At 51.1% G+C, this 14,663-nt stretch overlaps 1 protein-coding gene across 1 annotated transcript; it reads left to right on the top strand.

Moving 5' to 3' along the window:
- The first annotated feature begins 4,252 nt into the window (after positions 1 to 4,252).
- Positions 4,253 to 14,663, top strand: LOC132570211 (zinc finger protein 420-like). The gene is made up of 5 exons (XM_060236640.1): positions 4,253 to 4,747; positions 5,023 to 5,137; positions 12,079 to 12,201; positions 12,560 to 14,458; positions 14,518 to 14,663. The coding sequence occupies exons 1-5, from the start codon at positions 4,325 to 4,327 to the stop codon at positions 14,661 to 14,663; spliced, it is 2,706 nt and encodes a 901-aa protein (XP_060092623.1). The 5' UTR covers positions 4,253 to 4,324.

The raw sequence follows: 14,663 nt of genomic DNA, 5'->3' as shown, positions 1-14,663 counted from the left end.
TTAACTTTTGTTTTTAACGATTTTCCCATCTGGGACCGGGTTTGAAGCCTGCGACTTAGCTGTAGCCTCCAGATTTAGCCAGGAAGGTTGAGGAGCTTCACTAAGACGCCTCCGCCATTGCTCATTGACGCCCCCCCGCCCCTGGAGGTTTTTAAACAGACGCTAGATGGCCATCTGATAGCGATGAGAATCCTGTGAATTTAGGGGGAAGTGTTTGTAAGTTTCCTGCATTGTGCAGGAGGTTGTTTGCGGATGACACTAAATTGTTCAGGGTGGTGAGAACCAGAGAGGATTGTGAGGCACTCCAAAGGGATCTGTTGAGGCTGGGCGAGTGGGCGTCAGCGTGGCAAATGAGGTTCAACGTGGCCAAGTGCAAAGTAATGCACATTGGGGCTAAGAATCCCAGCTACAAATACAAGTTGATGGGGTGTGAACTGGCAGAGACTGACGAAGAGAGAGATCTTGGGGTCGTGGTAGATAACTCACTGAAAATGTCAAGTCAGTGTGCGATTGCTATAAAAAAGGCCAACGCCATGCTGGGTATTATTAGGAAGGGAATTGAAAACAAATCAGCCAGTATCATAATGCCCCTGTATAAATCGATGGTGCGGTCTCATTTGGAATAATGTCTGCAATTCTGGTCACTGCACCTCAAAAAGGATATTATAGCATTGGAAAAAGTGCAGAAAAGGGCAACTAGAATGATTACAGGCTTGGAACACTTTTCCTATGAAGAAAGGTTAAAACACTTGGGGCTCTAGGGCACTCAATGAAATTGCTGAGCAGTCAGGTTAGAACGGATAAAAGGAAGTCCTTCTCCACCCAAAAGGTGATTAACACGTGGAATTCACTGCCACAGGAGGGGTTGGTGGCTGCAAGCATAGACAGCTTCAAGAGGGGATTGGAGAAATATCTGGAGCAGAAGTCCATCAGTGGCTATTAGCCACAGAGTATTGTTGGAACTCTCTGTCTGGGGCAAGGATGCTCTGTATTCTTGGTGCTTGGGGGGAGGCAACAGTCAGTGGGAGGGCTTCTAGTGTCCTGCCCCACTGCTGGATCTCCTGATGGCACCTAGTTTTTTTGGCCACTGTGGACTGAATGGGCCACTGGCCTGATCCAACAGGGCTTCTCTTATGTTCTTCTGTCTGGGGTAGTGATGCTCTGTATTCTTGGTGCTGGGGTGAGGAGCAACAGTAGGAGGGATTCTGAGGTTCTGGCCCCACTGATGGACCTCCTGATGGCGCCTGGTTTGTTGGCCACTGTGTGACAGAAGAGCGCTGGAGGGGATGGGTCATTGGCCTGATCCAACAGGGCTTCTCTTAGGTCCTTCCCCTGACCGGGCTGAGGGCTGCAGCAGCAGCATCCAGCCACTGTCCATCTGTCTGCTTCGTGGCTCTCCGTCCCTTCCCGTCCTGCAGCCTCCCAAGATCTGGTGCAGAAGAGCCACCCAAGCCCTGAGCAGCAGCCGGAGCTCCTCTCGGCGCAGGAGACGGCGGGGCGCCCCTTGCCTCCCTCTGCAGCGCCGAGAGGGTTAAAGCCAGCGAGTGGGCGGCTGGAGCGGCCGCGGGAGGACCGGGGAGGCGGGGAGGGGGCGGAGAAGGCTCTGCAGCCCGCGGAAGAGGAGGGGGAAGCCGCGCAGCCGCCGGAGGGGAGTCCCAGGCTTGCAGGTCGAGTCCCTGGGCATTGGGGGAGGGGGTGCATGGCGGGAAGGGCCAGCTGGGGGGGGGGGATCCCGAGACGGGGACAGCCAGTGCCTCAATGCTCCCCCCTCGGTGCCAGGGTTTCCTCCCGGTGAGCTGGTCTCTCCCGGCGGGAGATGGGTGGTCATCCTGGGGGAGAGCTGGAGACCCCCCTGGAGGTTGGCAACCCCAGCAGGCAGCAGCAGCCGGAGGGTGTCGGGCAGGGGGCCTCGGAAAGGAGTCCCAGGCTGGCAGCTGGAGGGAGGGGTTGCCAGCTCCCGGGCGGGCGGGAAGGAAGTCCCTGGGCATTGGGGGAGGGGGTGCATGGCGGGGAGGGCCAGCTGGGGGGGGAACCCGGGACGGGGACAGCCACCCCTCTCCCTCCCTCCCTCCTTCCGGGCCCGGGCTTCCCCCAGAAAACTGCCCTCTCCTGGCGGGAGGTGGGTGGTAATCCACGGGGGAAGAACTGGAACCCCCCCTGGAGGTTGGCAACCCCGTTTGCAGGGGGGGCGGGGGAGGGGAGTCTGGAAGGAAGCGCCTCCCTGGCCACACCTTGGCTCTGTCTGCAGCTAGAGACAAAGGGGCAGCTTGAGCTGGAGACAAAAGGGGCTCAGTTTGGGGCACCACATTTGAAGAAGGGTCCAGACCAGCTGGAAGGGTCCAGGGGAGGGCGACGAAGGTGGTGAGGGGTCTGGAGACCCAGTCCTAGGAGGAAAGGTGGAAGGAGCTGGGGATGTTTAGCTTGGAGAGGAGGCAGCTGAGAGGTGATAGGATCACCATCTTCAAGCACTTGAAGGTCTGTCCTAGAGAGGATGGGGTGGAATTGTTTTCTGTGGTCTCAGAAGGTTGGACCAGAACCAACGGGTTGAAATTAAAAGAATTTCCGGCTCAACATTAGAAAGAACTTCCTGACCATTAAAGTGGTTCCTCAGTGGAACAGGCTTCGTCCTCGGGAGGTGGTGGGCTCTCTTTCATTGGAGGTTTTCAAACAGAGGCTAGATGGCCACCTGACAGCCATGAAGATCCTGTGAAATTATGGGGAGGTGTTTGTGAGTTTCCTGCCTTGTGCAGGGGGTTGGACTAGATGACCCTGGAGGTCCCTTCCAACTCTATTGGTCCATTCAAACCAGCAGGGGGGCTGTGATTGGAGCAGGGCAGCAGGGATTAGATTGTTCCCAAATTCCCAAGCTCTGGTCGTCTGGCTCCAATGAGCCAGGCAGGAACACCCCATTCAGTTCTCACTAGAGTCCACATACACAACACCGGCTTCGTCCTCCTGAAGCGTCACTGGGGGGCCTGCCATGCTTCTCAGCCTGGCCTGCCTCGCAGGGCTGTTGCAGGGAGAGAGGAGGCGGAAGAACCCCAAGGGCCCCCCCAAACTCCGTAGCAGAATCAGTGTCCAGTTGGAGGTCTTTCCTTGCTCCACTGAGCAGGCCAAGTGGCGCCATCTCCTGGCGAGGCAGCGACAGGCCAAACCCGGAAATCGGAGCCAGGCAGGGTCCGCTGGGCTCAGTCTGGCTCCAGCGTCCAAGAGAGGCAGAAAGCCAGGGGGATACCTGGCAGGATGAGGCTGCTGGATCCCTTCCACCCTGTCGGGCCGCCCCGTTTTCTTCTGCGCCTCCTCTGGGCGCAGTTTTTGGGTGTGCGGGTGCCCCATTGGAAGCAGGGGGTGGCAGCCGGCCTACGGGGAGGGTGTTCCCCCCCTTTGGGGGTCGGCGAGTAGGATCTCCCAGGAGGCATAGTGGCTCAGTGGTAGAGCATCTGCTTGGTAAGCAGAAGGTCCCAGGTTCAATCCCCGGCATCTCCAGCTAAAAAGGGTCCAGGCAAGTAGGCATGAAAAACCTCAGCTTGAGACCCTGGAGAGCCATGAATGGGGCTGTGGCTCAGTGGTAGAGCATCTTCTTGGTAAGCAGAAGGTCCCAGGTTCAATCCCCGAAATCTCCCAACTAAAAAGGGTCCACGCAAGTAGGCGTGAAAAACCTCCGCTTGAGACCCTGGAGAGCCTCATAAGTGTTAGGGAGAGACAGTGGCTCAGTGGTAGAGCATCTTCGTCTCTCGTGTAGTGGGCTCTCCTTCCTTGGAGGTTTTTAAACAGAGGCTAGATGGCCATCTGACAGCAATGAGGATCCTGTGAATTTAGGAGGAGGAATTCATGAGTTTCCTGCATTGTGCGGGGGGTTGAACTAGATGTCCCTGGAGGTCCCATCCAAGTCTTCTATGATTCTAACAGACTTCCTCCTTGGGAGATGGTGGGTTCTCCTACCTTAGAGGTCTTTAAATAGAGGCTACATGGTCATCTGACAGCAATGAAGGTCCTTTGAATTTAGGGAGAGGAATTTGTGAGTTTCCTGCATTGTGCAGGGGGTGGACTAGATGACCCTGGCGGTCCCTTCCAACTTTAACACAGAAAGGAGGCCCAAATGTGATCTAACGGCATGACTCATTTATGCTGATTGGCTGGCCGGAATGCCAGGCACTTTGGCTTCCCCTGCAATGGAGAATGCAGTGCTGTATCGCCATTCCCTTTGACTTTCCATGTGACTGTCTGTGACTTTGATTTCCTCCAGAGAGACGCCGCTCTTCATACCCAAGGGACTAAAGGCATCATTACCCGGTCAGAGGTGACCTGAGAGAAGGGGAAAGAGATGGAAGAGCAGAACCCAGAAGGACCTGGAACTGGCAAGGCAGCTACTGAAAGCCTCCATCCCACCCAAGCCGTGAGTGATGTTGAATTCTGGGAACGCCTGGTGCCAATTATCCATGATCAGCTCACTGCCATCTCAGATGTACATCGCCAACGCTTCCGGCAATTCCGCTACCGGGAGGCCGATGGGCCCCGAGGGGTCTGCAGCCAGCTCCATGGACTTTGCAGCCAGTGGCTGAGGCTGGAGAGGCGCACCAAGAAGCAGATTGTGGACCTGGTGATCCTGGAGCAGTTCCTGGCCATTCTGCCCCAGGCAATGCAGAGCTGGGTCAGGGAATGTGGGCCGGAGACCAGTTCCCAGGCGGTGGCCCTGGCCGAAGGCTTCCTCCTGAGTCAGGCAGAGGAGAAGAGGCAGGCAGAACAGGTGAGGGGACTCCATCCAGGTATGTCCAATTCAAGCTATCGTGTCTGGCCTTCTCCCAAAGGTTCCCTGCCAGACATCTGTCCAAGTGCTAATCATCCAAATGGGAGATTGAACAGGCTCTTTCACAGACTCTTCTACTAGAGAATTTCTGATCCCTCCAGATAACTGACCAGATCTGCTGATGGGAGGGTGCAGAGTCTGGGAGTGGGGCAAGATCTCTTCCTTGGTCTCTCTTCCATTCCATCTCTTACCCCTCTCCCTCGCTGCTGTTTCAGATGTGGGCACCATCCGTGAAGACAGAAGCTGCAATTCCTGAGGCAGAAGGAGCTTCTTTGGAGCAAGGGCAGAGGACGCAGGCCACGGAGCAGGCCCAAGATGCCCTCTGCTGTGGTAAAGACCTGTCGTGGCTGGGTGCAACTGTGGCACACTGTGAATTTGATGCGTAGAAACTAGTTGGGGGGGGGGGGTCAGGAAGAAAATTAAAATCCTCCTTCACACAACACAGAGTTAATTTGTGGCACTCCATGTCCACTCACTGTGATGCCCCTAAAAGGAGATCACGCAAATTCATGGTGAATCCTCCTATTCATTTAAATATTCATATCTCACCTTCCTTCCAGAAGAGAAACTCAAGGTGGCTTTACTTAGTTATTTTGTTCGATTTTTAGCCCGCCCTTCCCGTAGGTCAAGTGCAGAGTGGGCTACATCATAAAAACAACCAAAAATTAAAATCCGTTAAAATATATATAAAATATCCAAAATTTCAGAAAACAGTAGCGACTAGAATGGCAGATTCTGCCTCACAAACATGGCCTCTTGTCCAGGTCCAGCTGGGATGGACTGAAAGGGGGAAGGCCAATAAGAAGTGATGGGTGATATTCACTGTCTCAGCTGAAAGCCTGGTGAAAAAGCTCTATTTTACAGGCCCTGCGGAACTGAATTAAATCCTGCAGAGCCTGGATCTCCCTGAAGGAGCTCATTCCACCAGGCAGGGGCCAAGGCTGAAAAGGCCCTGTCCGTTGTTGAGGCCAGACGGACGTCTCTGGGGCCGGGTATTACCAAGAGGTGTTGGGCCACTGATCCTAAAGACCTATGGGGCTCATACGGGGAGAGGCGATCCCGAAGGTATGCTGGCCCCTTTAAAGAGAAAAGGCAGACAAACCTGGGGAGAGCCATTCCACCCAGTAAATCAAGGCAGCCTCCATTTCTGGCACAGCAGAGCTCTGAAAACCAGATTCCGGGGTCCAGTAATAATGGGGGAATGCGGCATCTGAGCCGGAACTTAAAAGGACATCTGGCAGCCTGCTGTGGGAAACAGGAAGCTAAACGAGGGAAGGGGATGGTCTGTTCCCCCAGCAGTTGTTTTTTGGGAGGGGAGGGGCCTTGGGGCAGATGTGATGTCATGTTTATATTGCATCTGGTTGAAAAGCTGGTTGTAACATGAGCGTGCCAAAAGACACTCTGAAAACTCATTCCTGTTACTCTCAAGTTTCCTGATGCACTCAAGTCGCATCTGGGCTGAATTTATTTGATTTGATTTGATTTGTATCCCACCCTCCCCCCCGAAGCAGGCCCCGGGGGGCTCGCAGCAACAAACGAAAACAATCAATTTTAAAACAGCATGACATTAATAAGACCATTTAAAATCAGTCATTAAAACAATCTGGCGCTGATATCATTTGTAGTTGTTTCGCTTCCGATGGCTTCAGTATTCTTCCATTTGTTCCCACAATACCGTAACGCGAGATCAGTTAAAGGCTAGCCGGAAGAGTGTCATTTTACAGGCCTCGCAGAACTGGGCGAGGTCCCTCAAGGCCCTCGCGTCCTCTGGTAGCTGGTTCCACCAGTAGGGGGCTGCTACCGAGAAGGCCCTCTCTCTGGTAGATTGTGAATGTGATGGTAACATGTCATGCTATGTCATTTCAACATCCCCCACCACCTTCACTCCTCCGAGGCCAACCCCACATCTCACAGCGGTGTGAAATAGGTCAGCAGCATTTCGAATTCCCAAGGCTCATAGGTCATAGAATAATAGAGTTGGAAGGGACCTCCAGGGTCATCTAGTCCAACCCCCTGCACAATGCAGGAAACTCAAAAACACCTTCCCCTCAATTCTCAGGATCTTCATTGCTGTCAGGTGGCCATCTAGCCTCTGTTTAAAAACCTCCAAGGAAGGAGAGCCCATCACCTCCCAAGGAGGAAGCCTGTTCCACTGAGGAATCATAGAATCATAAAGTTGGAAGGGACCTCCAGGGTCATCTCGTCCACCCCCCTGCACAATGCAGGAAACTCACAAACACCTCCCCCTAAATTCACAGGATCTTCATTGCTGTCAGTTGCCTGTCTAGCCTCAAAGGAAGGAGAGCCCACCACCTCCCAAGGAAGCTTGTTCCACTGAGGAATCGCTCTAACGGTCAGGAAGTTCATAGAATACTAGAAGGGACCTCCAGGGTCATCTAGTCCAACCCCCTGCACAATGCAGGAAACTCACAAACCCCTCTCCCTAAATTCACAGGACCTTCATTGCTGTCAGGTGGCCATCTAGCCTTGTTGAAAAACCTCCAAGGAAGGAGAGGCCACCACCTCCCGAGGAGGAAGCCTGTTAGAATCATAGAAGAGTTGGAAGGGATCCCCAGGGTCATCTAGTCCAACCCCCTGCCCAATACAGGAAACTCGCATAAGAACATAAGAGAAGCCATGTTGGATCAGGCCAATGGCCCATCCAGTCCAACACTTGGTGTCACACAGTGGCCAAAAAAAAAAATTATATATATATATATACACACTCATGCGCGCGCACACATATATATGCACACTGTGGCTAATAGCCATTGATGGACCTCTGCTCCATATGTTTATCTAACCCCCTCTTGAAACTGGCTATGCTTCTAGCCTCCATCACCTCCTGTGGCAGTGAATTCCACATGTTAATCACCCTTTCGGTGAAGAAGTACTTCCTTTTATCCGTTTTAACCCAATTGCTCAGCAATTTGATTGAATGCCCACAAGTTCCTGTATTGTGAGAAAGGGAGAAAAGGACTTCTTTCTCTGCTTTCTCCATCCCATGCATAATCTTTTAAACCTCTATCATATCATCCCGCAGTTGACGTTTCTCCAAGCTAAAGAGTCCCAAGCGTTTCAACCTTTCTTCATAGGGAAAGTGTTCCAACCCTTTAATCATTCTAGTTTCCCTTTTCTGGACTTTTCCCAATGCTATAATATCCTTTTTGAGGTGCAGCGACCACAAATACCTCCCCCTAAATTCACAGGATCTTCATCACTGTCAGATGGCCATCTAGCCTCTATTGAAAAACCTCCAAAGAAGGCGAGCCCACCACCTCCCGAGGAGGAAGCCTGTTCCACTGAGGAATCGCTCTAACTTGCTCTCGGTCCCTGGTGCTTCTCTTCTGCCTCTCCCATAATGTAGTAAAAAGTGTTAAAGAATCTGCTCAGGGAAGGTTTCAGACTCCTGGGGAGGGGGGGAGGTGTGTGCAGGAGGGAAGAAACAAGCAAACACTCTTCCTTCTTCCTTCATCTCAGTAACAAGCAGTGAAGAGATGCTGTTGAATGTTCCTCTTTTCAGAGATGTGAAAACGACTGCTGCAGCTCCAGTCCAGGTAGGGGAGACGAGCAGGGAGGGGGAACAGCCTGGGTCCCTCTTCCTTTCTTGGGGTGGGGGGGGCTTTTACTCCTGCAGTCGCTACAAGGTGTGTGAGTGAGAGTTCCTCTGAACCCCGTTCCTTCTGTCTGTCCCTGTACCTTCCCAGACGACTCCCTTCCAAGGTGCCACCTCTGCCTGGTGTGATGTCTGAGGAGGGAATCTGCTTTTTCTTCCAGGGTCCCTTTTCCTTTGAGGAGGTGTCCGTCTCTTTCACGGAGGCTGAGTGGGCCCTGCTGGATCCAGGACAAAGAGCTCTGTACAGAGAAGTCATGCTGGAGAACTCTGGGAGCGTGGCCTTTCTGGGTAAGGATCTTTCATAGGGGCTGTGACGGAATCGGCCCGATTCTGCCTTCAGACCCGGTCCCGTCAACTCCCTATTGAGTCGCCAACTCCTGGAGGGAGCTATTTCTCCTCCGGCCACTTGGGCTTGCTGCCACCACCTGCTCAGTCTAGGGGTTCAGATTGAGAGGAACAGGACTCCCAATCCCCCTCTCCAGCTCTGAGGCCAGGCCTCAAGGTCCTCTGCCACCCAGTACTTGGGTATCACAGAGACCACAGCACTTCTTCGGGGAACCCCTGGAGGATTGGCACCTTATCCAACTGCATGCCTTCCCCCTTCCCCGGGGCCCCCTTCATAAAGCAGCGTGGTCTAAAGCGGTTGGGGATCTATGTGGTACAGAGTTTGACTGCCAGCATTCAAAACAGCAAAAATATTTAATTAAAAGAGAAAAAGAAAAGAAAAGCACAACGAAAACAGTTGCATGTAAAAAGTTAGCACAGCACAGCACCCGCACAGCAAACAGCATGACAAAGAAAAGGTGGTTATAAACGCATCCTACTGTCCCTGGTCTAAACTTGCCCTGCCTTGGGGATGACTTACTTGGTCTGACTACCTAGGGGCCTTTTCCTCTTGAAAAGGCCTCTTCCACAGGCAGGAGCCCCCACACTGGCAACCTCTTCCTTTGAGCGCCAGCTGAGAACTGCCTTTCTTCCTGGTTAACTCAAATGCAAAGAACAAAAGAACTTCCTGCCGCTCTAGGAGGCTTTCCCCCTAGAGTTGCTGGTTTGGCTCTGGAAGGGAGGGGGGGTTGGAGGGAGGCTAGGCCAAAGCCTGCTTAGCAGTTTCATGTTCCCTCCCAACTAAGATGGCGTTTCTCCACAGGGGCCAAAGGTGAAAGTTTGAGAGCCAGTTTGGTGTAGTGGTTAACTGCGTGGACACTTATCTGGGGGAACCGGGTTGGATTCCCCACTCCTCCACTTGCACCTGGGGTCAGCCATAGCTCTCACACGGCTGTCCTTGGAAGAGCAGCTGCTGTAAGAGCACTCTCAGCCCCACCTACCTCACAGGCCGTTTGTTGTGGGGGGGGGAGGTAGAGGAGATTGTGACTTCTCTGAGATTCAGAGTATTGGGCGGGATATAAATCCAAAATGTTCTTCAAATTGCTGCCATTGTGATGAGGCTTGAATCAAAAGATTCAATAGCAATACACTGTTTTGAGGCCTGTCCCGCTACTGTGGCTCACTGGCAGAGCCTCTGCTTAGCCCGCAGAAGGTCCCAGGTTCAACCCCCAGCAGCATCTCTAGTTAAAAGGATCAGGTTGGAGGTGATGTGAAAAACCTCTACCTGAGACTGTGGAGAACTGCTGCCAGACTGAGCAGACAAGACTGACTTCAATGGACCAAGGGTCTAATTCCGTAGCAGGCAGCTTCATGTGTTTGAGTGTGTGTGTACTCGCCCAGGGGCAACTGAGGCCAGTGTTGTGGCGATCCCTCAACCGGAGAAGGTGCCCTGGCTTGAGTCAAAGGGGATGAGAACCCTCAGAAATCCTTATTTCTCTGTGGCTGAACTTTACAACACACCTGCCTGTGATCTGGAAACGGTCATGTGCAGAACCGAAGCCTGGGTCTCCCTGAGTCCTCACTCTTTGTACCCAAGCAGCACCCAGTTCAGTGGGCACAGGAAGAGAGTGTGCACAAGTAATGCAGACCCTATTTTAAGACATATAAAAGTTCATTAAAGAACATAAGAGAAGCCATGTTGGATCAGGCCAATGGTCCATCCAGTCCAACACTCTTTGTCACACAGTGGCCAAAATACACACACACACTGTGGCTAATAGCCACTGATGGACCTCTGCTCCATATTTTTATCCAATCCGCTCTTGAAGCTGGCTATGCTTGTAGCTGCCACCACCTCCTTTTAACTAAGACATCGCTAAACAGCACAGTTTCTGCACCTCGGTAACAAAAAAAGAAGAAAAGCTAGTTGCACTGGCTTCCAGGCTAAGAGTATCAGTTTCCAGAAGTTGAGCAAGACAGGATTCTTTGGTCCAAGGTCCGGGCTCCAGAAGCCAAGCAAGGCAGAGTTGGTGGCTTAGCATCTTTCGTACACATTGTATCCATGCTTGACAGCCTCTCTTGGCTTGCTTTATAGCCCACGGCTAAGGATCATGCTTGCAGCGAGGTGCCTGGGAGCAATCCTGCAACTACCTATCTTTGTTATCAGCAAGCAGCTGGCGTCAGGCCAGGAGACTGTGCACTTTGCCATCTTGTCTGTACCTCTGTTCTCAGCCTCCGTCTGCAGTGCTCTAATTTTGTGGGTGATACTGGAAGCCTGGGGACAGCCAACTCAGGGTCACCTGCTGAGGGTTTCGGTGACTCTGCCCTAGCTGTTGGCTGTGAATCCTGACAAGCCTGCAGCTCATATTCCTTCTGGTCAGCCGGCTGGCTACAGGGGGCTCCTGTTGTACTGAGGAGTCCTCAGTGCTGCTGAGCCCTGGTTGACCCACAACACCGGCTAAACTATCTAATACATGAAATATTTTGTATTAGATGACAACTCTTGTTGTAGCATGAATATACCAGCTGTAGCCTACGTTACTCTACATAAAACTGTCCATCATGATGAAGCAGGATAATATCAAGGTGTACCAGCATGGCTTCCCTCTGATCTATACCCATAGTATACATTCTACCTTTACCTCAGGTGGTCCTAATGACCCAATAAAGGGCCCTTCTTGATGGAATCTTCCAGAGTTTGTCAGCAACCTCCTAATCCCACCTCCCTCCTGGTTACACTACTGGTTACAGGTTCTCATGATTAACCAATTGCCACATTCTGTAGTCTGGCCCTGAAAAAGATAATGCTGCAGAGAGACACAAATCGAAAACACCTGAAAGTTGGACCAGGTGACTTAATAATCACATTAGCCCTTGGGGAGAGGGTGCTTTGCCTCAGAGATCCGTATTCCTTATAGCCAGTTTGGTGTAGTCGGTAAGTGAGTGGACCTTTATCTGGGAGAACCAGCTTTGATGCTCCATTCTTCCAGGTTAAACTGTTGGAGTTACCTTGGGTCATTCTTAACTCTGTCAGAGTTGTTCTCTCAAGAGCATTTTCTGTCAGAGCTCTCTCAGCCCCACAATCTCACAGAGCGTCTGTTGTGGGGAGGGGAAGGAAAAGGAGATTGTAAGCTGCTCTGTGACTCCTTCGGGTAGTGAATGGCAGGGTTTAAATCCAATCTCCTCCTCCTCCTCCTCTTCTTCACTTTGATCTTGACCACGAGTTCATCCTTCCAGAAGAATTTTTACTCTTGACTTTCTTTCCTTTCCCATATAAGAATGATCAGTCTCTTTCTCTCTCTCTCTCTCTGTCTTTTTTTTTCTGCAAAAGAAATGAGAAGTATAATAAAGACAGTGGTGGAAACAGACTATGGCTTTGCATCCAAAGAAAGGCTGGAGAGTTCAACAAAAGGATCCGAAGAGCATATTTCCTTCCCAAATGAGCTGGCTGAGAGTGAGTATCCTTTATGGTTATGTGAAGGGAAGAGGCAAGGGAAAACCACAGAGGATTTCTGGTTTACTTCTGAGCAACAATCATAAAGCCCTCTGAGTAATGAGGGAGAGAGGGAGGGCGGCCTTCTGGGGCCTGAAATCTGGAGGTGCAGAAACTCATTCTGGGCAAGAGCTCTGCTGTGGCTCTTGAGGGAGTGTGAGGTATCCTTCAATACTAGATATTCTGGGGAAAGTTGGTTAAGATCAGTCAAGCTGGATGAGGCCAAGGGGCCGTCAATCCTTTCCTTATGCAGTGACATAGATGCCTTTGGACCTTACAAACATCCCAGGTACTAAAAGGGCCTCTCTATTTATTACAGCAGAGGATGATCAGAGAAATGAGGAGGACGAGGAAATGCCAGTCAGAGTTAAAAATGAAGACTTGAAAGGAAATGTCAGTTATCAAGGCCTACCTCAGAGAAAGTACGATGGCCATATGGCTGAGAATCAAGATGGAACAAAGTGTAACATAACTAAGCACAGGATAATGAAGGCAAGTCAATCCGTTCAGTGTGAAAAGTACTTTAGAAGTAGATCGCAGCTCCTTGTGGACCAAGGAACCCACACAGGGGAGAAACCATTTGAATGCTCAGAGTGCGGGAAAAGATTCAGTCGGAGTGACACTCTCCAACGGCATCAAGTAACCCACACAGGGGAGAAACATTTTGAATGCACAGAGTGTGGAAAGAGATTCAGTCAGAGTAGTCGTCTTCAAGAGCATCAAAGAACCCACACAGGAGAGAAACCATTCAAATGCATGGAGTGTGGAAAGAGCTTCAGTCGGAGTACCAGTCTTCAAGAGCATCAAAGAACTCACACAGAGCAGAAACCATTTGAATGTACAGAGTGTGGAATGAGCTTCTGTTGGAGTAGCAGTCTTCAAGAGCATCAAAGAACTCACACAGGGGAGAAACCATTTGAATGCACAGAGTGTGGGAAGAGATTCAGTCGGAGTAGCAGTCTTAAAGAGCATCAAAGGACCCACACAGGGGAGAAACCATTTGAATGCACAGAGTGTGGGAAGAGATTCAGTCGGAGTAGCAGTCTTCAAGAGCATCAAAGAACCCACACAGGGGAGAAACCTTTTGAATGCTCGGAGTGTGGAGAAACATTCAGTAGAGTTGGGTATCTTCAACGGCACCAAAGAACCCACACAGGGGAGAAACCTTTTGAATGTTCAGAGTGTGGAAAGAGATTTAGTAAGAGCGGCACTCTACGAATCCACCAGAGAATCCACACAGAGGAGAAACCGTTCGAATGCTCAGAGTGTGGAAAAAAATTTAGTACGAGTGGGTATCTTCAGCTGCACCAAAGAACCCACACAGGGGAGAAACCTTTTGAATGTTCAGAGTGTGGAAAGAGATTCAGTTGGAGTGGCACTCTGCAAATCCACCAGAGAACGCACACGGGGGTGAAACCTTATGAATGCTCAGGGTGTGGAAAGAGATTTAGTAAGAGTGGTACTTTGCGAATCCACCAGAAAACCCACACAGTGGAGAAACCTTTTGAATGCTCAGAGTGTGGGAAGAGATTCAGTTGGAGTGGGGGTCTCCAACGGCATCAAGTAACCCACACGGGAGAGAAACCTTTTGAATGCACAGAGTGTGGAAAGAGATTCAGTCAGAGTAGCAGTCTTGAAGACCATCAAAGAACCCACACAGGGGAGAAACCTTTTGAATGCTCTGAGTGTGGGAAGAGATTTAGTACGAGTGGGCATCTTCAACGGCACCAAACAATTCACACAGGGGAGAAACCTTTTCAATGCTCAGAGTGTGGGAAGAGATTCAGTTGGAGTGGCGGTCTCCAACGGCATCAAGTAACACACACAGGAGAGAAACGTTTTGAATGCACAGAGTGTGGAAAGAGATTCGGTCACAGTAGCAGTCTTCAAGACCATCAAAGAGCACACACAGGGGAGAAACCTTTTGAATGCTCAGAGTGTGGGAAGCGATTCAGTCGGAGCCGCAGTCTTCAACGGCACCAAACAATCCACACAGGGGAGAAATCTTTTGAATGCTCAGAGTGTGGGAAGAGATTCAGTTGGAGTAGTAGTCTTCGAGAGCATCAAAGAACTCACACAGGGGAGAAACCTTTCGAATGCACAGAGTGTGGAAAGAGATTCAGTAACAGTAGCAGTCTTCAGCGGCACCAAACAATCCACACAGGGGAGAAACCTTTTGAATGCTCAGAGTGTGGGAAGAGATTCAGTTGGAGTAGCCGTCTTCAAGAGCATCAAAGAACCCACACAGGGGAGAAAACTTTTGAATGCTCACTCAAGATCATCAAGTAACCCACACAGGGGAGAAACCTTTTGAATGTTCAGAGTGTGGGAAGAGATTCAGTCGGAGTAGCCATCTTCAAGAGCATCAAAGAACCCACACAGGGGAGAAAACTTTTGAATGCTCACTCAAGATCATCAAGTAA

Source organism: Heteronotia binoei, chromosome 4 (genome assembly GCF_032191835.1).
Source record: "Heteronotia binoei isolate CCM8104 ecotype False Entrance Well chromosome 4, APGP_CSIRO_Hbin_v1, whole genome shotgun sequence".
Lineage (NCBI taxonomy): Eukaryota > Metazoa > Chordata > Lepidosauria > Squamata > Gekkonidae > Heteronotia > Heteronotia binoei.
This window is presented reverse-complemented; position numbering and strand designations above follow the sequence as displayed.

Excerpts from the sequence above, each read along its gene's own strand:
- LOC132570211 (XM_060236640.1), top strand. The coding sequence starts at position 4,325 with ATGGAAGAGCAGAACCCAGAAGGACCTGGAACTGGCAAGGCAGCTACT. Across the intron at positions 12,202-12,559 it reads CCCAAATGAGCTGGCTGAGA|CAGAGGATGATCAGAGAAAT; the intron begins GTGAGTATCCTT and ends TATTTATTACAG. Across the intron at positions 14,459-14,517 it reads GAGATTCAGTTGGAGTAGCC|ATCATCAAGTAACCCACACA; the intron begins GTCTTCAAGAGC and ends TGCTCACTCAAG.